This window comes from Dasypus novemcinctus, chromosome 10 (assembly GCF_030445035.2).
Source record: "Dasypus novemcinctus isolate mDasNov1 chromosome 10, mDasNov1.1.hap2, whole genome shotgun sequence".
In the NCBI taxonomy this organism is placed as follows: Eukaryota; Metazoa; Chordata; class Mammalia; order Cingulata; family Dasypodidae; genus Dasypus; species Dasypus novemcinctus.
Window position 1 is genome coordinate 658,874 of NC_080682.1, and position 18,975 is coordinate 677,848.

The 18,975-nt window shown below is 69.8% G+C and overlaps 3 protein-coding genes across 15 annotated transcripts; all 3 read right to left on the reverse strand.

Moving 5' to 3' along the window:
* Positions 1-865: 865 nt before the first annotated feature.
* Positions 866-3,344, reverse strand: CEND1 (cell cycle exit and neuronal differentiation 1). Its single transcript, XM_004456101.4, has 2 exons — positions 3,249-3,344; positions 866-2,027 (listed from the first exon to the last, which is right to left on the reverse strand). The coding sequence occupies exon 2, from the start codon at positions 1,959-1,961 to the stop codon at positions 1,494-1,496; it is 468 nt and encodes a 155-aa protein (XP_004456158.2). The 5' UTR covers positions 1,962-2,027; positions 3,249-3,344; the 3' UTR covers positions 866-1,493.
* Positions 3,345-3,637: 293 nt separating this feature from the next.
* SLC25A22 (solute carrier family 25 member 22) lies at positions 3,638-10,360 on the reverse strand. 10 transcript variants are annotated; one of them, XM_058304909.2, is made up of 10 exons: positions 9,921-9,995; positions 7,617-7,729; positions 7,419-7,544; positions 7,183-7,238; positions 6,505-6,595; positions 5,733-5,851; positions 5,510-5,651; positions 5,277-5,431; positions 5,123-5,198; positions 3,638-5,034 (listed from the first exon to the last, which is right to left on the reverse strand). In XM_058304909.2, the coding sequence occupies exons 2-10, from the start codon at positions 7,634-7,636 to the stop codon at positions 4,881-4,883; spliced, it is 939 nt and encodes a 312-aa protein (XP_058160892.1). In that variant the 5' UTR covers positions 7,637-7,729; positions 9,921-9,995; the 3' UTR covers positions 3,638-4,880. The 10 variants fall into 10 exon arrangements, with proteins under 10 accessions (XP_058160892.1, XP_058160893.1, XP_058160894.1 ...); XM_058304910.2 differs by lacking the exon at positions 9,921-9,995 and adding an exon at positions 9,446-9,614; XM_058304911.2 differs by lacking the exon at positions 9,921-9,995 and adding an exon at positions 8,614-8,690.
* Positions 10,361-10,442: 82 nt separating this feature from the next.
* On the reverse strand, positions 10,443-18,760 carry PIDD1 (p53-induced death domain protein 1). Of its 4 annotated transcripts, XM_058304896.1 has the most exons (16): positions 15,977-16,119; positions 15,009-15,373; positions 14,301-14,714; positions 13,898-14,107; positions 13,759-13,813; positions 13,404-13,605; positions 13,203-13,328; positions 12,808-12,987; positions 12,580-12,727; positions 12,357-12,492; positions 12,124-12,274; positions 11,923-12,046; positions 11,693-11,811; positions 11,471-11,581; positions 11,187-11,392; positions 10,443-10,807 (listed from the first exon to the last, which is right to left on the reverse strand). In XM_058304896.1, the coding sequence occupies exons 2-16, from the start codon at positions 15,295-15,297 to the stop codon at positions 10,549-10,551; spliced, it is 2,730 nt and encodes a 909-aa protein (XP_058160879.1). In that variant the 5' UTR covers positions 15,298-15,373; positions 15,977-16,119; the 3' UTR covers positions 10,443-10,548. The 4 variants fall into 4 exon arrangements, with proteins under 4 accessions (XP_058160879.1, XP_058160878.1, XP_058160877.1 ...); XM_058304895.2 differs by lacking the exon at positions 15,977-16,119 and adding an exon at positions 18,210-18,760 and having other exon boundaries at positions 11,187-11,581; XM_058304894.2 differs by lacking the exon at positions 15,977-16,119 and adding an exon at positions 16,293-16,411 and having other exon boundaries at positions 11,187-11,581.
* Between the last annotated feature and the right edge of the window lie 215 nt (positions 18,761-18,975).

An 18,975-nucleotide genomic window follows, 5' to 3' on the forward strand; every position in this document is an offset into this window, starting at 1 on the left:
ACTCCCAGGAGGAGAGCCCCAGGTGGACACGGGGAGCCTGCCGAGGAGGCGGGACATGCCCTCAGGCTGCAGCACCAGGAGTGGGGGTGGGGTGAAGCCAAGAGGTGAGGACGGGGCAGGTGGTGAGGGCGGGCAGGAGGCCGGGGGCCCAGGGGAAGGGCGGCGGGCTGGGGGCGCGTGCTGGAGGAGTCCAGGCTGGACGGCAGGGTCCATTTTGGAGGTTTTCACGCCAAGGCCGCTGCCAGCACTGGTGCCTGACACCCTGGGGGGTGGGTCCTGGGGAGGGAAACTGGCTGTGTCCCCAGGGCCACGGTGCCGGAGGCTGGGGAGGGGTCAGTGCTCAGGTGCCTGCAGGGCCTGGCGCACAGAGCAGTCCTGGGGCCGGTCCGAGCCTTGCCCCTTCCAGGCTCCCCAGGCAGCCTAGCGGCCGGACACCTGGTCAGGGTGGGCTCGGGGCGCCATCTGCTCAGACGGGCAGTGACGGGAGGAAGCCCTGCCCCCGCCCCGCCTCCACCCCCGCCAGGGATGGGGAGAGCTCCCTGCTGAGGGCAGGCCCGAGAGAGGGGCTCTCCCTGGCCAAGCAGGTCAGCCTGAGTGGGCAAGGCTCCCCTCCCCCACCAGTCCTGGCCCTGCCGCCTGCCCAGCACTGGGCGGACCGGGGCGGGCGGCCTGCGCCTGGGGCTCCTCCTGCCCGCCCCGCAGCCCCTGGGGTCCATCTGGGGTCAGGGCCCCAGGAAGGTCGGGATGTGGCCAGTGGGCTGGGGTGGGGCCACAGATGGACCCCACCAGGCTCAAGGGCAGGAGGTGGCAGCGGGGCCAGTGAGGGGGCCCTGCTCTTCCGGCCACGAGCAGGTGAGGACGCCAGTCCAGCCTTTAGAAGGTGTTTATTTCACATGGCCTCCACAGCGGCCAGCTCGGTGTGGGCACGGTGCCCGCTGCCATGGGTCACGGCGGGGCCTGGGGCGTCCCCGGCCGGGCGGTGTGCTATTGCGCGTATACGCTTGTGATGCTGGGGTGCTGGTTCAGGTGGGAGGGAGCGCTCTACGGGTGGGGCGCTGGGGGTCCTTGCCCCCCACCTTGTCTCCCTGCCAGGCACCCACTGCCCCCAGCGTGTTGCCGCAGGATGGAGGGGCCCCCAGCCAGAAGCAGAGAGCAGAAGTGGGGAGAGTGAAACAGCGTGCCCTTTAATGTCTGCCCAGCCCCCAGGATGCCCACTGCATGTGCTGCCAGTGGGACCCCCGGGCCACCCGCAGGCCGGGCCGGCACGTGTGAGCACATCCTCGGAGGACATGCCAGGCGGGCCGCCCCGGGGCCACCCCTCCCTGCCGCCCCAGCCGCGCCCGCCCCGTCCTGCCGGGAGGCCGTGTTCTCCCCCGCGAGTGTGCAGGGGTGCATGTGGGCGCGCGACGTGGGTGGATAGGTAGGTACTGATGCATGCACTGGTCTCCCTAGGTCTGTACGGGGTCGCTGCGGCCCCCACCTGGGCTCCGGCATCATTTCTTCCGGACCAGGAAGGCCACACCCAGAACCAGGGCCACGGCCGCCACGGCCACGCCCCCCGCCACCAGGAGGGGCGTCAAGTTCTCGAAGGGCCAAGGGCCTGGGCAGCCTGGGCGCCCACGGACGGCCTCGTCCTCCTCGGCCCCGTCCCCAGGACCCTTGGGCTCAGGGGCTGCATCGGGGCTGCGGGGGGCCGTGGGGGCGGCGGGCGCCGGCTTCAGGTTGCTGTGGTTGTTGAGCAGGGCGGGGGCCGCCTGGGCTGGGGTCTTCTTGGCGGGCGCTGGGCTGGGGGCTGCCGGCTGCTCCTGCTTCTCTGCTCGGGCCTCCTTCTTCCCAGGCTCTGCAGAGGCAGCGGCCGGTGCCTTCCCGTCGGCGGCCGGGGGGCCCTTGGCCTCAGGGGGGGCCTGGGGCGCCTTGGCGTCGGGCTTGGGGCCACTGGTTGACTTCCCTCTGGTCTCCATGGCTGGCAGCACTGGACAGGTGGAGGAGGGGCTCAGGGCTGCCCACCCCCAGGCTTTATCTGGGGCCTGGAGGGAGAGACAAGCAGGGGTCCAGCTCAGGGGCCACCCCTGCCCGGCCAGCCTCACCCACTGCACATCTGGGGGCCTGCGGTGCCCTGGGCTCTCCAGTATGTGACGCAGGGGCGGCTGCAGGCGTCGGTCTCCTCCTCTGCCTGGCCTCTGTCCGGCCGTCCACCCCTCCAGCCAGAGGCAGAAGCAGGGAGCCTGTGTGGGCTGGTGGCCAGACAGACCAGCCCGGGGCCTTGATTTCTTCCTCCAGCGAGGGTCTCGTCCACCCTCAAGCCGACCCAGGGCAAGGAGACCCCGGTGGGGACGGGGACCCCATCTGGCCCTGAGAACTGGAAGGGTCTGTGGTCAAGGGCAGGCAGACCCCAGCCGTGGGGGGCACAGGCAGGCTGGGCCACATACCTCCCCAGCAGCATCCGGCTTCCCGGGCGACGCGGCCTGGCCAGCGCGAGGGCAGGTCGGCCACCCAGGAGCGGGCGGCCGGCAAGGGAGGGCACCCAGGCCGCCAGCCTCACGGGGACCTGGAAGCTGAAGGCCTGAGGGGGCAGTTCCCCAGGAGGGGACCCGTGGGCCCCTCCCCGGCTCCCCAGCCAGCCCGGCCTGCGTCCCGGCTCAAGGGCAGGCGGCCCTCCCTGAGCCAGCCTGGGGGGGCAGGGGCCTGTCTGCACCACCCGCACACCGTGTCCTTGACACCCTGCGTCTGGTTTGCGCGCTGGGCAGGGGCAAGGGCCCGGGTGTGGCAAGGCCACGTCCAGGTGCCCCAGGTCCCAGCGGGGTGGGAAGCAGCCCGGGGCACCTGGACGGGGGCGCAGCCCCTCTGCCCTGGGGCACACCCTCAGAGAGAGCGACATTCTGGGGGGACACAGCCAGGACCCCACCTGGGCCAGGCACGCTGAGCACTTGGAAGGTCACCTGAAGGTCACAGCACAATGGGGCTGTCCGGGCAAGAGGCCCAGCTGCTGCCCCACGTTCCGAGAGCCACCGCCCCTCCAGGGAGGCCAGCTGCAGGGGGCAGGTTTGCAAAGGGCAGGTCTGCTCGGCTCGCCAGTCCCCGCAGACCCCCAAACTTCCCACACCCGTCCACTCCCCCTCTCCGGAGCTGCTCAGCTCAACCCGGCCCCCCCCTCCCGGCCCTGACCTTCAGGCGGGACCACGCGCCCCCGCCCCGCCGCCCCCGGCCGCCCCCCGCAGCCTCCCCGCAGGCTCCCCGCAGGCTCCCACCTCGGCTGCGCTCTCCTGGGCCAACGCGAGCAGGCGGCAGCTGTGAGAACTTGGGAGTTTCCCACAATGCACTGCGGCGCCGCAGGATGCGGAGGACCAGCCGGGGAGGGGCGGCGCCGGCGAATGGAGGCCTGGGATGGGCCGGGCAGCGCGCGGACTGGCTGGGAGTCCCTGGGCCCTACGGCCCAGCCCTGCCTGCCAGCCCGAGGGTGGCTTGGGGTCAGTGGGAAGAAGGGGCCGCCCTGCCTGTACCCCACCCTGCCCAGAGGCCCCCCCAGGCTGGGCGGGCGGGCTGCAGGGGGCGCGCACGGGCTGCAGGGGGCGCGCACGGGCTAGGGGAGGGGCTGCATTCTCCCCCCGCCCCCCAAGCAGAGTCCAGGTAGGAGGCGTCTACTTAGAATATTTATTTATCCTTTTAACGTGACAAGACACAAAAAGTTACAACCTCTTAAAACTCTTCAAAAAAAAAATATAATTCTGTAAGCAGCAGCAGCTTCCAAAGTACAGGGATGACGGGAGGGGGCAGCTCCCAGGGACAACCGTAGACTGGGGGGCCCAGGCCTGAGCCCCAGGTAGTGTCACTGGGAAGGGACCCCACAGAGGGGGCCATGGAGGGGGCACAGCACCACCACGTCAGGACGGCTCACCAACACGAGCACTTGGCTGGGGCGGGCGGGGGGGGGGGGTCTGCCTGATTCACAACACGAAGGGGAGGGGCTGTCCAGAGTGTTCGGGGGCCTAGGTGAGCTGGGGGAGACAGGAGGGCTGAGGGGGCAGCTCAACCCCCCAGCACAGCAGGGGTCCCAGGCTCCATGTGGTCCTCAGGATTGCACCCAGCCCATTCCAGGTCCAGGGGGCCCTCAGAAGAGGGGTCTGCCGGGTGCAGCCCTTGTGGCCAGGCTGGAGAGGTGAGCCCCAGGTGGGGCAAGCCCGGGGTGCTCACGCTGCCTGGCCACGCGGGGAGGGCCCTGGCCCCCAACCCCATCCCTGAGGGGCCCGGCCGCTGAGGACGGGGCGGGTGGCCCGCTACCCCCATGCTCACGGCCCGCGTGCGCCAGGACCTGGCTGGGGGGGGGGCGGGGTCCCACTGCGGGGGCAGGCTTGCCTGGGAGTCGCAGCTCGGCATGACCCCCACCCTGCTTCCTAGCTCAACCCTGGGACCACCGAGCCTCCCTCAAGGGGGTGGGCAGTGGTGCCCAGCCCTGGCCGAGCAGGGAGGGCAGCGGAGGCCGGCCACCCCAGCAAGGGTGGACAGCGCCACTGGGGCCGGCAGGTCAATAAATAGGTTGTGCGGGGCCCCTGTGGGCCGGGGGCCGCCCCCCGGGACTGGAGTTGGATGGGGTGGGGGCAGCCTGCCCAGCCCAGGCCTGGGGACCCCAGCCGAGACCAGCTCTGCCCCTGGGGCTTCGCAGGCCAGGGTGGGCGGGGCGCTGGCTCCAGGAATGTAAAGATTTCTGCGTTTTCTACATAAATAAAACATTGATCCCAATGGTTGTGCAGACAGGCCCCTGGTCCTGGGTGTGCCCCCCATTGGGGAGGGGCCCTGCACCCCTTCCCGGGGTGCTCCCGTCGACTGCCCTGCCGCGCTCTGGACCCGCTCCAGTCCTGCAGGGCTGCTGGGGCGGCCCGCGCTCAGGCCTGGGGTCCCGGCAGCAGCCCCAGCAGGGACTCCGCGATGCCCAGGAAGTAGACGACCTGTGCGATGCCGAAGAGTGGGGCGATGACCAGGGCGCGGCAGTACGCGCCCTTCAGGAAAGCCGCCGGGCCCTCGTGTCGCCAGATCTTCCTGCGGGCGGGTAGGAGGCGCAGGGTCAGGCGTCTGCCCCCCCAGCCCGTCCCCGGGTCCTTGCATCCCGCCCCACCCCAGGCCCCACCTGGTGCAGTCCAGGAACCCCGTGTAGGTGTCCTCGTTGACCCCGCGCTGCAGAGACTGGAGCCGCGTCTTCACCACTGTGGGGGCGCGAGGGTCAGCCGGGCAGCCCCCGCCCCGCCCGGAGCCCGGCCCGAAGCCCAGACCCACGCACTGACCATCGCACGGGTTGACGGCCACGGCGGCTGTGCTGCCGGCCACACACCCCGCCAGGAAAGACACGTAGAAGGGCGACTTCTCCCCAGACGCCGGCTGGCCCAGCTGGTTCAGGTTGGCAAAGAGCGGGAAGTAGACGATGGAGAAGGGGACGTCCCTGGGGGAGAGGTGGTGGTGACACAAGGGCCCGTGCAGCAGCGCCGGGCCGCCCCTCCCCCACGCCCCGTTCCCCCACCTGAGCAGCGTGGCCCCCAGACCCTTGTAGAGACCGGCGATGCCGCGGCTCCGCAGCAGCTCCCGGGTCAGCTGCGTGGCCGTGGGCCGGGGCGCCTCCACCGGGGGCTGGGCCTGTGCAGCCAGGATCTTCCTCTGGGCGGCTGGGGAGAAAGGGGACAGGCTGGCTCGCCCTCCGCGCAGGGAGGGGGCTGGGGCTGCCCCGCTCCGGCCCTGGGCCCCACCTATACGGCCGGCATCCTGCAGCTGGATTTTGAGCATCTCCATGGGGGTCGTCACGATGACCTGGCAGGTGCCGGCTCCGCAGCCGGCCAGCATCTCCTTCAGCAAGGTCAGCTTTTTCCTGGGCCAGGGAGGCGGGCACGGTGAGGACGGAGGGGCAGCCTGTGCCCCAGAGGGGGAGGCAGGCCCTGCCGTTCACATGGGGGGCTCTGGGTGTGAAAGGGTGGGGGCCGTGAAGCCCGCAGACCCGCCCCCCAGCCCCAGACGCGAGCTCCAGCGCGTGCAGCCACGGGCACAAAGCCACTGGGAAACAGATGGCGCCGCGGGCAGGGATGGGAAGAGCAGGCAGGCATCCGTGACCGGGGAAAAAACAAGGGCTGGGGGTCTCGCACCCCAAGAAGAAGCAGCTGTCAGTCCCACTCTGGTGGCAAAGGAAGGCTGGTTGGTGCCCCCCGCAATTCCAGCCTATGTGGGGAGCAGTGGCTGCAAGCCAAGGACAGCTGGGGTCTGGGCACACCTGAGTCAGCAGCAGGCTGGCTCTGCTCAGGGCAGGGGCGGGGGACAGGGTAGATGCAGGGAGGACAAGCAGGAAGGACAGCAGGGAGAATGGGGAGACCAGGCAGCCGGAAGGGGTGCCCGTGGGGGTGGAGCCCTCCGAGCCTGGCGCAGGGGGCGGCGGGCGAGACAAGCCACAGCTGCTGCTCTGTCTGTGGCCAAAGGCCCCCGAGGCCTGCCGGAGACGCCCCCCACAGCCCAGCTGGCCGAGCCCCTCACCCGTCCTTGGAAAGCTGGTGACGGAAGAAGTCGTTGGCGGCCAGCTTGATGGCCTTCTCGGGGGTGACAAGGGTCAGGTTCACAGCAGCTCCTGGGGGACGGGGAGGTCGGGGGAGGGAGACCGCTCACTGGCCGGGGCCGCAAAGCCCTGGCCGCGCCCTGGCTGGCTCCCGCTGCCCTCTCACCCACATTTGGGCCTGCCTTGTGCCCAGCTGGGGCGGGGACAAGGTGGCGGTGTCCTCCGAGCGTGCTCGGCGCACCCCCAGGCTCCACCCCACCCCACCGCCACCTGCCCCACCCCGGGGCGGGGGGCGCTGAAGGGGGAGTGGGGAGCAGAGCCCCAGAGCCCAGAGCGGCACCGAGATGCCCACGCGGGCAGGCGGGCTGGCCCAGTGGGTGGAGGCAGGCGGAGAGGGCCCCTTGCCCACGCAGCCTGGCAAGTCCAGGCTCAGGGATTGTCTCCTAAGCCGCTTCGCGGCAATGCCCCCGCCCCCCAGGCAGGCAGGGGCCCCCACTCCAGAGGCAGCGGGATGACGGTGCCACGGTGGGGGTGCAACACACCAGCTCCGGGCGGTAAGTGCTGGGGGGGGGGGGCACACACAGCCACGCCCACCCCTGCTGGCCCCCAGGTGTGGGAGGGGGATCACCCTGCTGCCCCTCCAGGCGGCCGAGCCTCACCCCGGTACATGCCGAAGTAGCCCTCCGAGCGGATGGTCTTGACCAGGCAGTCGGACCTGCGGCCAAGGGGGTCGGGGTGAGCTGAGAAACAACCCTCCCAGCCCTGACCCGGTCTGCCCTCAGTTTCCCTTTTTGTTAGAGAGAACCGCGTGAAGGGGTCGCAGGAGCAGGGGTGAGGCCCGCCGCGCCCCACCCACAGGCGCGAGGAGGCCCCCGCGAGCGCGCGCCCCACGCACATGCTCGAGTACAGGCGCTGGCCGTTCTGCTGGTTCTGCAGCCGCGTCTTGGCCAGGTCGATGGGGAACACGCAGGTGACCCCGATCAGCCCCGCGACGCCGCCGTTGAGGAGCTTGGCCGGCAGGCTGCGGGCGGGAGGGGGGCGTCAGGCGGGGGCGGGGGCCGCGGGGCGCGCGGGCCGCGGGGCGGGCGCTCACCTGATCTGCTGGTCAGCCATGTAGCTCCAGGTGGGGGGGGACGCGAGCGCGGACGAGGCGCAGCCGGCGCGGGCAGGGGGCTTCAGACGTCAGCTGCCCACCACCGCCTAGGCCTGGGGGGGAGGAGGCACCGCGGGAGTGAGGATCCCCCCCCCCCGCCTCCTCCCCGCCCCCCCCCTCCAGCCCCCCCATCTCCCCCCTCCGGGCTCCGGCCACCTCTCGCCCCTCACCCTGCACCCCAGGCCAGAGCCAAGCCGCGTCCCGGGAGGAGCCCCCTCCCCTCCCCGCCCTCCCGGCCTCGCCCCCCCCTCGGCCGCCCGGCGGCCTCGCACAGGCGCACGTGCACGTGCACGCAGCCGTGCTCGGGCTTTTAAAGGGCCAGGTGCCTGTGGGGGAGAGGTCGCGGATACCCATCACCCCAGGCGCCTGGACCCTGCACTGGGGCCGCACCGCACCGCCCCCCCCCCCCCCCGAGCTCCCACCCCCACGTCCCTGAGCAGACAGCGGCGCCTGCCCTCTGGGACGGGGCTGGGGCCTCTTCACTGCCTCCTGCCTGGCGCCTCAAGACCCCCAACGCGGGCTGAGCTCCCAGCCGGACGCGGGCAGCTTGGGGCAGAGCCCCTCCCGCCGCACCCCACGCCCGGGCGCCACACCCCCTCCTCACCGACGTCCAGCAGGACCTCCCGGTTTCCAGACAGGCAGGCCCCCAGCGATGGGGGACCTCTGGGAGGCGTGTGTGGGTGGGGGGCGACCGGGGAAGGGGGTCAGCTGGCCTTCTGACGTATCCCCCATCCAATCCAGGGGCGCCTCCCACTTGAGCAGGGCTGGGGAGCCTCCCAGGGGCCCAGGCACAAGCCCTGCGCCGCGGGGGTCCTTCCGGTGTCCTGCCCCAACCCCCCAAGGCCAAGGGCCGCTGCTCTGGGTCGCGCGGCCCGGCTGGCTCCCGGATCCTCCGCAGCCCCCAGTCCCGCCAGCAGCCCGCCCCGCATCCGCTCACCCCGCGCCGCTCGGGGCTCCCTCCTCCTACCCCAGCCCCGCCGAGGAGGTACAGGGCGGGCGGGAGGCGGCACGGGGCGGGGCCGGGGGGACTTTCTCTTTCACTTTGGGTGCGCTCATCTGCCTCGGCCGCCCCGGGAGAGGAATGAGAAGTGGTGTGGCCTGGGGACCCCGCGCCGCGCGCCCACAGGGATGCCAGAGCTCCCTGCCCACCCTGGGTCGGCCCAGGCCCGCGCACCGGGGTGCTGTGGCCTCCGCGCTCCCCCCGGCGCCGGGTTGCACGGCCTGTGGGTCCTGGGGGCCTGGCCGCTGGGAAGGCAGGGCAGGGGGCGGTCAGAGGCCTCTGGGTGCCACCCACAGGCCCTGCTGGCCTGGTAAGTCCAGAGGGCACGGGCGCGGCACTCCCAGAGCCCCCCCAGCGGCCGGGCTGCCCCATCCCCGGTGCCTGACCTCCGCCCCGCCCGCCCCCACCCCTCGGGCACAGTCCGCCCAGGCTCCAGGTCCCGGGCCCTTGGGTAGGGGCTGCGTCCTTCCGCGGCCCCTCCCTGGGGTCTCTCCTCGACCCGGGGCCTTTCCTCCTGGGCCCCACTTCCTGTCAGGAAGATGGGGGGTCCTAGGGGTCAGGTAGACCACGTAGGGGTGTGGGGACCCGGGGCAGGTCTTGGAATGTGGGAGTGCGGGGCCCGGCGCCCCCTCTCCCTGCCCTCACTTGGTGGCTTCCAGCCCGGGTAAGGAGAGGGCTGCCCGGGGCTCTCCGCCAGGACCGGGCGTTGCCATAGAAACCCCGCAGCCCCAGCCGGCGAGGACCGCGGCAAAGTCAACCTTGAGCTTACCCGAGGCCGCCGCCCCCGGCCCGCCGTGGGACCGTGGCCCACAAGTGAGGGGAGCCCGAGCCTCCCCCGCCCGGGAAAGGCGATGGGGTGGGACGCGGCTGGGGCTGGCGCCGGCTCCCCCCCTCCGGGGACGCCTTCTGTCCTGCCGGCTGGAGGGGGCGGAAGGGACTCGAGTAGCGCGGCCTCTGACGGGCGGACAAAGGAGGCGTGGGATGGGCCTCCAGCCACGCACGTGCCCCCGGCTTCCGGCGGCCTCCCACGCCTGCGTCCCCACCGCCAGGCCTCTCAGTCCCCGGCGCCGACCCCCGCCCACACCCCGCGGTGACACGTGTGCGCCGGGAGCGCGCTTGGCCCGGGGACGAGCACGGCCTCCCCGATCCGGGAGCATCCGCCGGCCACCGGGGGCCCGCGCCCGCGCGCCATCGCCCCGCAGCCGGGGGCACCAAGCGCTAGGGCGCGGCCGGTGGGCACTCACCGCGCGCTCCGCCGCCGCCGCCGCGCTCGTCTCCCCGCGGTACCGCGCACCGGGCGGGACCGAGGCCAGGAGGCGCGTCCGCTCCGCCCCCCACGCGGGCTCCACCCCCTGCCTTCTGCCCGCCCCCAGGGCGGAGGTTCTGCGCGCCCCCAGGGCCCTTCCTTGGCCTGTGCCAGGATCAGGCACCCAGGGGTTGAGGGCACAGGGCCGGCTGCAGGGAGATCCGGGTCCCGGGGCCGTACGGTAAGTGCTCAGCCCGATGGCCCGGTCAGGTGGGGGGGACTGGTCGGGAGGGGCCTGGCGACTTTGTATCCGTTGAGCCTCAGCGGTTACTTGGTTACTTCCTAAGCGCCTCTTCCTCCCGGGAAAATTAGGGCTCCTGGGGCGGGAGGCAGAGAGGGGACGACTGGGGTGGGGACAGCAGCAGGGGTGGGGGGAGCCTGCCCACCAGGGGCCCCTTCCACGCCAGGGTCTGGTCTGCACCCCACCCTCTCCCCTCCCTACAAATAAGCTGAGACAGCATCAGAACAGGCGACGTTGTTGCGCTGGGGGCACAGCACGGGAGGCTCCGCGGGGACGGCTGTGCCTTTGGGCCAGGGAAGGTGGGGGCCAGCCCCAGGTCTGGGGGCTAGGCTTGCGCAGGCTCCGGAGTCTGGGAGGCCGAGGCTCCAGGTGGGGTGGGGCGTCCAGAGGCCAAGCCTGTGCGCCGGATGCCATCCTGGTACTTGTGGCGGCCAAGCTCCAGGACTGCCCGCACCTCTTCGGCCACATCCCTTCGGTCACTCTGCTCCAGGGCATGCACCAGGAGCTCCACCGCACCGGGCTGCCCAGCGTGGCGCTCGGCCCAGGAGAAAAGCATATGGCGGATCTGCCCGTCCAGGTCATCCCTGGAGAGGGAACAATAGTGATGAGGGGCCGTGCTTGGCACCACCATGCCCAGTGCTCCTTGAGCCCTCAGAAGGTGAGCTCCAGCCTCTGGGCCACACAGGACCACACCCTTCCTTTCCAGCCTCATGCTTGCTTGGCCCCCACCTCCCGGGACAAAATATGGGCCAGCACCCAGAACCAAGATGGGCAGCAGAGGGAGCAGGTGGCAGTGGGAGACAGTGGGCACCAGGCAGTGGGCAGCAGAGGGGAGTGGGTGGCGGTGGGAGGCAGTGGGCACCAGGCGGTGGGCAGCACCGGGAGCGGGCGCTGTCGGGGGGCAGTGGGCAGCAGGCAGTGGGCAGCGGGCAGCACTGGGAGCAGGCGCTGGTGGGGGCTCACCGGAAGCGGTGCTGGATTCGCTGCAGCTCGCGGTAGGGCACGCCCAGGTGCAGGGCCACGGCTGGCCAGTCAGGGCCCAGGCGTCCGGCCACGCTCAGCAGGTTGCTCTGAGTCAGGAAGCCACTCTCGGCGTCACCCAGGTTCAAAGGTGCCAGGGAGAGGTTGGCGCCCGGACCCTGCTGGGTGGCCTCAGAGCCCTGGAGTCTCTGTCGGCCGAGAGGAAGGGGCCCGGTGAGGCCTGGCCCTCTGCTCTGCACCCGGCCCCCCGCCCAGCCCAGCCTCACCGGCAGCTTGAGGGGCAGCGTGGCCATCCACAGGCCGTCTGTGCCCCTGCGCCGGGCGGCTGCCGCCTCCTCAGGCACCTCTGCGGGCACCGTGCCCCGGTAGAAGGACACCTGCGGGTGGGAGTGGGCTCAGGGCTCCAGCTCTGCCCAGGGCAGCCGGGGGCCTCCCCGTTGGCCCACCTGGGCCCGCACAGGCCAGGGGGGGCCTCCCCGTTGGCCCACCTGGCCCCGCACAGCCTGGGCCTCCCGGTCCAGGGCGGTGGTCACGTACACCTCCTTCACGTTCTTCAGGTGCGAGTAGAAGACGAAGCAGACCCGGCCGTCCACGCAGTCCGGGCGGTCTGGGGAGGCGGGGGGGTGGGCAGGGGTAGGGGGGCGCGTCGTGGGGCCCTCCTCCCAGGGGCGGGGCCCTCCTCCCGGGGGCGGGCCCTCCTCCCGGGGCGGGGGCCTACCAGCATCCACCTCGATGCCACCCTCGAAGGCAGCAAAGAACTTCTCGCCTTCGAACATGTCCACAGTGTCGGAGGGCTCCGGGCCGCGGTACCGCTGCAGCAGCCGCTTCAGGGTGGCGTCCACCTGCGGGGCCCCTGCCGGTGTCCAGCCTGGGAGCCCTCTGTGCCGCCAGCCCTCCCGCCCCGCCTGGGACCCCCTACCTTGTTGCAGGGCAGGCACTGCAGCAGGACCTGCTCCGGGTCGCGGCGCCTCTGCAGGGCGAGGAGGTTGACGCGGTGCAGCCGCAGCCGCTCCCAGGCCTTCCGGGCCAGCCCCCCCACGCAGGTCTTGGTGGTGTACCAGAGCCAGTACCTGGGAGGGGAGCTGGGAGTAAGGGCCGGAGCGCCCCGAGCCCCGGGAGGTGCTGGGAGCAGGAGGGGGTGAGGGCACTGACCAGGAGAAGTGTGTGACCTGGAAGCGGGCGTAGAGGTGTGTGAGCTCCAGGGCTACCTGAGCGGTGATGTCGTCCCAGGTGGCTGCAGGGGGCGCCCGGTACAGCAGGTGCAGGTGGGCACGGTCCAGACCCAGGCCTGGGGGTGGGTGGGGGTAGCAGGACGAGGCCACCCTGGCCGGGGACCCCCTCCACTCACTGCCCCTCACCCCCACTGGCCTCTCACCTGTGACGCCAGGGGGCAGAGGCAGCTGCACGGTGACCGGCTGAAGGAAGCCGGGGGGGCCGCTCTGCGAGAGGCACAGGAGGGGGCTCACGGCCGCCCCGGGCTCCCCCAGCAGGGCTCGCAGCTCTCGGGCGGCCACGCGCACCACCTGGGGACAGACGGCCTGAGCCCTCGCCTGGGCGGCACAGGCCCACCCCCCACCCTGCAGCGCCCGCCGAGCCGGCCCACCTGCATGCGCACGCGGCGGGGCTCCTCGGTGGCCCCGGGGGGGAACGTGACCTTGATCCCAGCATGCCCCGAGGAGCAGAGCATACCCCCTTCTGGTGGCACCAGGCAGGAATCGGACACAGGGCGTGAGACCACCAGAAAGCACGAGAAGTGGGGCACCCGGCAGTGAGCCCAGAGCCGCTGGGGCAGGGGAGACAGAGTCAGAGGGTGGGTGGGTGGGGTCAAGGACAAGGACGGCTCGGCTCGGGGGCAGATGGGTCAGAGGGCAGCTGCTGAGCAGGGATCGTGGGGTCAGGTGGTAGATGGGGTCAGAGGGGAGCTGCTGGGTGGGGGAACAGGGTCAAGGGGAGCACATTCCCTGATGCGCTCTCCCAGCCGGACCCGGGGACCCTCACCCTAGGGGCCTCCTCCTCCAGATGGGCCTCCAGGTCCCTCCAGCTGCCATTGTCGACGGTCCTGACCACCACCTCACGGCAACGCCGGGCCCGTGGGGGGACGCAGAGCAGCCACAGGCCCACGTCCTGTTGGGCACGGGGGGTGTGAGCGTGGGTGCTGGCCGGGGACCCCTGCCCGCGGCCCCGCCCTGCCCGCCATGCCTGCTGGAAGGCCATGCCGTGGGGCTGCAGCTCCAGGACGGCGCTGAGCAACGCGTCGTGGGGACCCAGGGGCGCGAGGCGGGGCTCCGGCAGCCACAGGCGGTACTGGATGGTGATGGGGGTGGCAGCGGCGCCCGCGGGGAACTGCAGGCGGACGCCGCAGGCCAGGGTCACGGAGCAGCCTCGGGGGGTCACCGGGAAGCTGAGCGAGGGAAGGAACGGTACCCGTGGGCCACAGCAGGGCTGCCGCCCTGGGGGCTGCTCGGAGGAGGCTCCCAGGGCACGGGCAGGGTGCTGGGTATGGCCATGTGCCAGGGTGGATGGACGCGCCTCCAGCCTTGCCCGCCCCCCCCACCTGTCCAAATCCGAGGTCAAGAACAGGCTGGGCATTTCCGGAACCACGGGCGTCCCTGCAGGAAGGGACGGGCAGTGGTCAGCACAGCCACGGACCTTTGTGCTGGCCGCAGCCTGCCCCTCCACAGCACCAAACACACCTGGGGAGCTTGGGGGGCCTGGCGGGGCCGTGCCCAGGGGGTTCCCCTGCAGCCGCACGAAAGGGGCGTCCAGAAGCTCGGGGGGCACGTCCCGCAGCTGGTTGTCCCTCAGGTCGAGGCGGGCGAGCAGCGGGAGGCGGGCAAGGCCAGCAGGCACCGAGGCCAGCAGGTTGCTGTGCAGGACCAGGCGCCGCAAGGACCGCAGAGCCCCTGGCGGCAGGCGCCGGCTCCGCGTCAGCAGGGGGCCAGTCACGGCCACCCCAGGGGCGCCCAGGCCAGGCCAGGACACTCACCCTGGGGCCGCGCTGAGCAGCCCTCGTGGGCTCTGGAGTGGGATGAGCCCCACGGGGAGCCAAGGCTCCAGGGCAACCCCAGGGAGCCCGGGGGCGCGGGCACAACTCACCCAGGGAGGCTGGGAGGCTCTGCAGCCGGTTGGAGGCCAGGTTGAGCTCAGCGAGGCTGCTCAGGCCCCCAATCTCGGGGGGCAGAGTGCTCAGGAGGTTCTGGGAGAGGTCGAGGCACTGCAGGGTGGACAGGGCCCCCAGGCCCGGGGGCAGCGTCCGCAGGTGGTTGTGGGCCGCGGTGAGGAAGGTGAGGGCGGGGAGGGCCCCCAGGGCCTCAGGCAGCTCCGGGAGGCGGTTGTGCGAGAGCAGGAGGGCGTCCAGGCCGCGCAGGTGCAGGACGCAGTTCGGCAGCGCCTCCAGGCTGTTGAAGCTCAGGTCCAGGTGGGCCAGGCGGGCCAGGCCGCCCAGGCCGGCGGGCAGTGAGGTCAGGGAGCCACGTAGGCAGGCACCCAGCGCGTCCCGGCGTTGCCCGCCTGGAGGGGAGTGGCCAGATGTGACACGGCCTCCAGACGTCCACCCCACCCGACCTGGCTGGGGCCAGGCAGTTGCTGGGAGACAAAGGAGGCCGGGACACAGGCCCTGCTCACCCCAGCTGAGAGCCGTCACCCCACTGGGGTCTGCTGCAAGACCCCTGCGGGGCAGCTCCAGGGTCTGGGAGCCGGGCCGGCCGGCCTCACCTCAGAGCTCACCCCTGAGGACTGGGAGGAGAGGCCAGAGGGGCGGGGTCGGGGACTCCCAGCCGGGCCAGGAGGGACGGTGCATCTCACCTGCGAGGACCAGGGAGCGGAGGCGCGGCAGGCTGTGCGGCACCTGGGCCAGGGCAGCCCCCAGCAACCGGGGGTCCTCGTGGGCGCTCAGCCGCAGGAACTCCACCAGCTGCAGCCGGGGGGGCCGCTCGGCACACAAGCGCAGCAGCCTGCGGCAGCCCCCAGGGTACAGGTCCAGGTTCAGCCGGTTCCCGGCCAGGAGCAGGGCTGCCCTGGGTGCTGCATCTGCAGCATCTTCTGCAGTGGCTGCCACCGCCGCGGGCTCTAGCCCCTCCGCCACCACAGCCATCGCCCACCGACTGTCCTTGGGGGCCAGACATGTCCCAGCTCGCCAGGCAGGCCTGTTCAGGCAGGGTCCAGGGAGGCTGCAGAGGCAGGGGGAGGGGGGAGTGGGGGCTGGGTCCCTCCTCCTTGCAGTGGAACCGACTTCAGACGCACTTGCACTCAGGGTCTGGCGCGGTCTGGGCTGGACAGGATGGGGCTCTGGAAAAGGGGCCGGGGCCCCCAGGTCCTCAGCCTGGGGTGCCCTACTTGGGCGGGGGGGTATAACTTCAGGCCCTAACTCTGGAAATTTGGCCTGTCAGGTCATCTGGCTGTGACCCTGCTCCAGGAACGAGCGTCCTGGCCTCGGCCCCTCGGCTATCACGTGGGGGCAGGGGCTCAGGCAGGCCCCGGATGCCAGGGGAGTGGGTGCGTAGGGGGCCCAGGGTCCAAGCCGTCCAGCAGCTTGGGGATCCCGGGGGCGGGCCCCCACTTCGTGAGTCCTGGAGGAGGGACTCCTGCCGCTTCCAGGTCCAGCCTCTGCCGGGGAGGCCAGTGTGGGGCTCGGACGGCCCCTGGCGAGCGCTGCGGGCCGGGCCGGGGAAGGTGCCGGATTCCCCGGACGCCTGGGGCCGGCGCCTTCCCCCGCCCTCCCGCAGCCCGCCTCCGCTCGCCGGCTCCACGCCCCGCCCGCGGCCCGCGCGTACCTGCGCTCCTGGCCGGGCAGCCCCGGTGCCGGCTCCCGCACTCTCGGCGCCCCAGTTCCCGCCCGGCGCGCTTCCGGGGGCCGGGACTCCGCGGCCCCGCCCCAGGCCCCGCCTCGTCGGGAGGCGCGGGTGCTCAGGGCCGGGGTCCCCTCCCCCGCCGCCTCTGCCCATCTGTCGAGCCGCCCGTCTGGCCGCCGGGGCTGCCCGCTCGCCCGCACGCGTCTGAGCCGCGCGGCCTCCCGCCGGCAAGGCCCGCGCTTTCGCGTCCCGGGCCCTCGACGCAGCCCGCCCTGCCGCCGCGCCCCCGGGTGCTCACCGAGCGCTCCCTTTGCTGCGCTGCCTCCTCGGGCCCTCCCTTTTTCGCAAGGAGGGAAAGTCAGATTTTGCCCAAGGCCACTGAGTGCCAAAGCCGGGAACCTGGGACCAAGGGTCAGTTCTGGCTGCCCCCAGCGTGGCCGTCCCGCCGAGCGCACCCCCTTGCTTGTGCCGCGTCCTCCTCAGGGGAGGGTCCTCGACGAGCGAACCGGGGCCGTCCGGACCGGCCTGGGCAGACCCTGCGCTGCGCCTGTCCCGCCCCTCCCCTGCTGCCACCCCTCCCACCGGGCGACCTGGCAGTTTCCTCCCTAGCCCTGCCCCCGCCCCGTCGTGCCCACAGCTGCCCAAGGGCTCTTCCTAAAACCAGTCAGGACGGGGGGCTAGTCTGCTCAGGACGTTGTAAGGGCTTTCACTCGTAACGGCCACGGTGCCCAGGCTCGTCCGCCTTATACCTCCCCCCGGTGACGCTGAGTGAGGAAACCTCACTATGCACGGCCTCACCTGTAAAGAGCCACCCGCCTGGGGTGCTCCAGCCAACCCCCAGCCCCCTCCGCGTCAGGTGCCCTGTGTGCTTCGAGCCCCAGCTCTCTCTGGTCACCTCAGGGCCATCGCACTGGCCCCCTATGCCTGCTGTGCTCACCCCACGTCTCTGCAGGGCCAGCTCCTTCTCATCCTCCAGCTCGAGGTCACCCTTTCCCAGGTGGCCCAGGTCAAGGCCGCCTCTGTCCCTGCTCCCACCACCATCCTGCAGCCCTTCAGGGTCTATCTCAGCCTGGAACGACCCATCTATTTTTTTTTTCCCCTCAAACTAAAACTCTTGAATGAATCGTTAACAATTTGAGGCAGTCTCTGTCCGAGCAGCTAATGGATGAGGCTGGTTCTTTGCTGGCTGTGTTCTTAGCCCTCTGACCTTTTAAAAAGAGGTTTTCTAATAGAAAAGTAGCTCATGCTCAGTGAAGAAACTGGAAAATATTCTCAAAATCTAGGAGTTAGTATCTTGTTTTTGCTTCTGGGTTTTTATCTAGGTGTATGTACTGTAGTGGCTATATTATCAAAAATGAAATCATACTATATACCCCATACTTACTGATTTTTAAATATATATTTTAATAGAGAGACTGTGAACCTAAAAAACAGTCATGCATAATTTGCAGAATTCCCATACATCACCCCCCCACCACCACCTTACATTGTTGTGGAACAGTTGTTAAAGCTTCTGAAAGAACATCATCAGACTATTGCCAGTAACCATGGTCGGTGGCATACACCTGGTATTTTTTCCCCATACACCTCCAATTATTAACATTATGTACTGCACATTTGCTATAGCTTGTGAGAGAACATTGACATTTGTGCTGTTAACCACAGTCCATCTTCTACCACATGGTTCAGTGTTATACATATGCCCATGCCTTGGACATGCTATCCCAAGCGTATAGTGGCTCTCACTTTCATCAGTCATCGCCTCAGTAAACTTTTTAGTATTTTCCTTAGTCCAAAAGAAGAAATCCCATACCCCTATTATTGACCCTTAGCATTGATACAGTATCTTCTTTGACACTGATGCCAAGTTACAATATTGCTGTTAACTATAACCCATAAAATACATTAATTGTATTTTTCCCATGCATCTCCATATTCTTACTACTTTGTAATAGTGACGTACATTTGTTCTGGTTCATAGGAGAATATTTTTGTATCTGTACTATAAACCACAATCCTCATCCACCTTCAGGTTCACTGTGTTCAATCTATCCCTAGACTTCTTTTTCTTTCAATTGACATTTACATCCCTAGACTACCCCTTTCAACCACAATCTCATTTATAAACCAGCTGTGTGTTATACTCACTATAAAGTATTACCATTAACTCTACCCATTTCCACACTTTTACAGTCAAGCGAATGGAAAATCCTACCTCCATTAAGCATCTGCCTTCTCTATTTTTGTCTTTGCATTAAAGTGCCAAGTTCTGTGGACCCAGGGCTGGGCCTGTTCCCTCCTCTCAGGACCCCAGCGTGGAGCAGGGTCCCTGACAAGGAGGGGCTGATGAATGACCTATGCCAGTGATCTGCGTGCACTCAAGTCAGTTCTGGGCCGACAGCGCAGGGGCGGGATCCTGTCACTCGTTCATCGCTGCTCCGCCGGGCTCGGCTCCGAGGGCGGCAGTGCCAACGGCTCTGCGCAGGCCTAGAGGGTCAGCGCACTTCAGCACAAGCCTGCGCAGAAGGTCTTCAGGCCCAGCTGCCCTGACCCACGAGACCTGACACGGCAGGGCCACCCTCCACGTAAGGCCGCAGCCACTAGGCCTAGAGGAGGCTCCGAATCCACGGGGTGAGCGAGACAAGAGGGCTCGCCCACCTCAGGGAGCCCAGCGGCGGGGGGAGGTACCCCGCCGGCCACTGGGCCTCGGCTGCCCGCGGCCGGGAACCGCCGAGAGCGTGTTCGGCGTACTCGCAGCCCCCGCCCGGGCCCACGTGCAGCCGCGCGAGCCGGCGGCGCACACGCGCTTCCGGCAGCGATGCACCACGGGACTTGCAGTTGCCCTCTGGGGAGCCGCCGCAACGCCCTGCGTCGCGGGCGTACTGCGGCCGCGCTGCATGTCGGGAGCTGTAGGCGTCGCGTGGTATGCTGGGAGCGCTGGGCGCTGGAGGGAGCGGCGGCCCGGTAAGGGATGGCGGCTT

What these genes read in the sequence shown, in the direction of transcription:
- CEND1 (XM_004456101.4), bottom strand. Translation starts at nt 1,961, where the DNA reads ATGGAGACCAGAGGGAAGTCAACCAGTGGCCCCAAGCCCGACGCCAAG.
- SLC25A22 (XM_071217891.1), bottom strand. Translation starts at nt 7,636, where the DNA reads ATGGCTGACCAGCAGATCAG. An exon ending in CTACTTCGGCATGTACCGGG is followed by an intron (nt 6,596 to 7,182) that starts GTGAGGCTCGGC and finishes CCCGTCCCCCAG; the next exon opens with GAGCTGCTGTGAACCTGACC. An exon ending in CTGGGGGCCACGCTGCTCAG is followed by an intron (nt 5,432 to 5,509) that starts GTGGGGGAACGG and finishes CCTCTCCCCCAG; the next exon opens with GGACGTCCCCTTCTCCATCG.
- PIDD1 (XM_058304895.2), bottom strand. Translation starts at nt 15,297, where the DNA reads ATGGCTGTGGTGGCGGAGGGGCTAGAGCCCGCGGCGGTGGCAGCCACT. An exon ending in TTGACCTCGGATTTGGACAG is followed by an intron (nt 13,606 to 13,758) that starts GTGGGGGGGGCG and finishes TCCCTCGCTCAG; the next exon opens with CTTCCCGGTGACCCCCCGAG. An exon ending in TGGAGGAGGAGGCCCCTAGG is followed by an intron (nt 12,988 to 13,202) that starts GTGAGGGTCCCC and finishes CCCCTGCCCCAG; the next exon opens with CGGCTCTGGGCTCACTGCCG.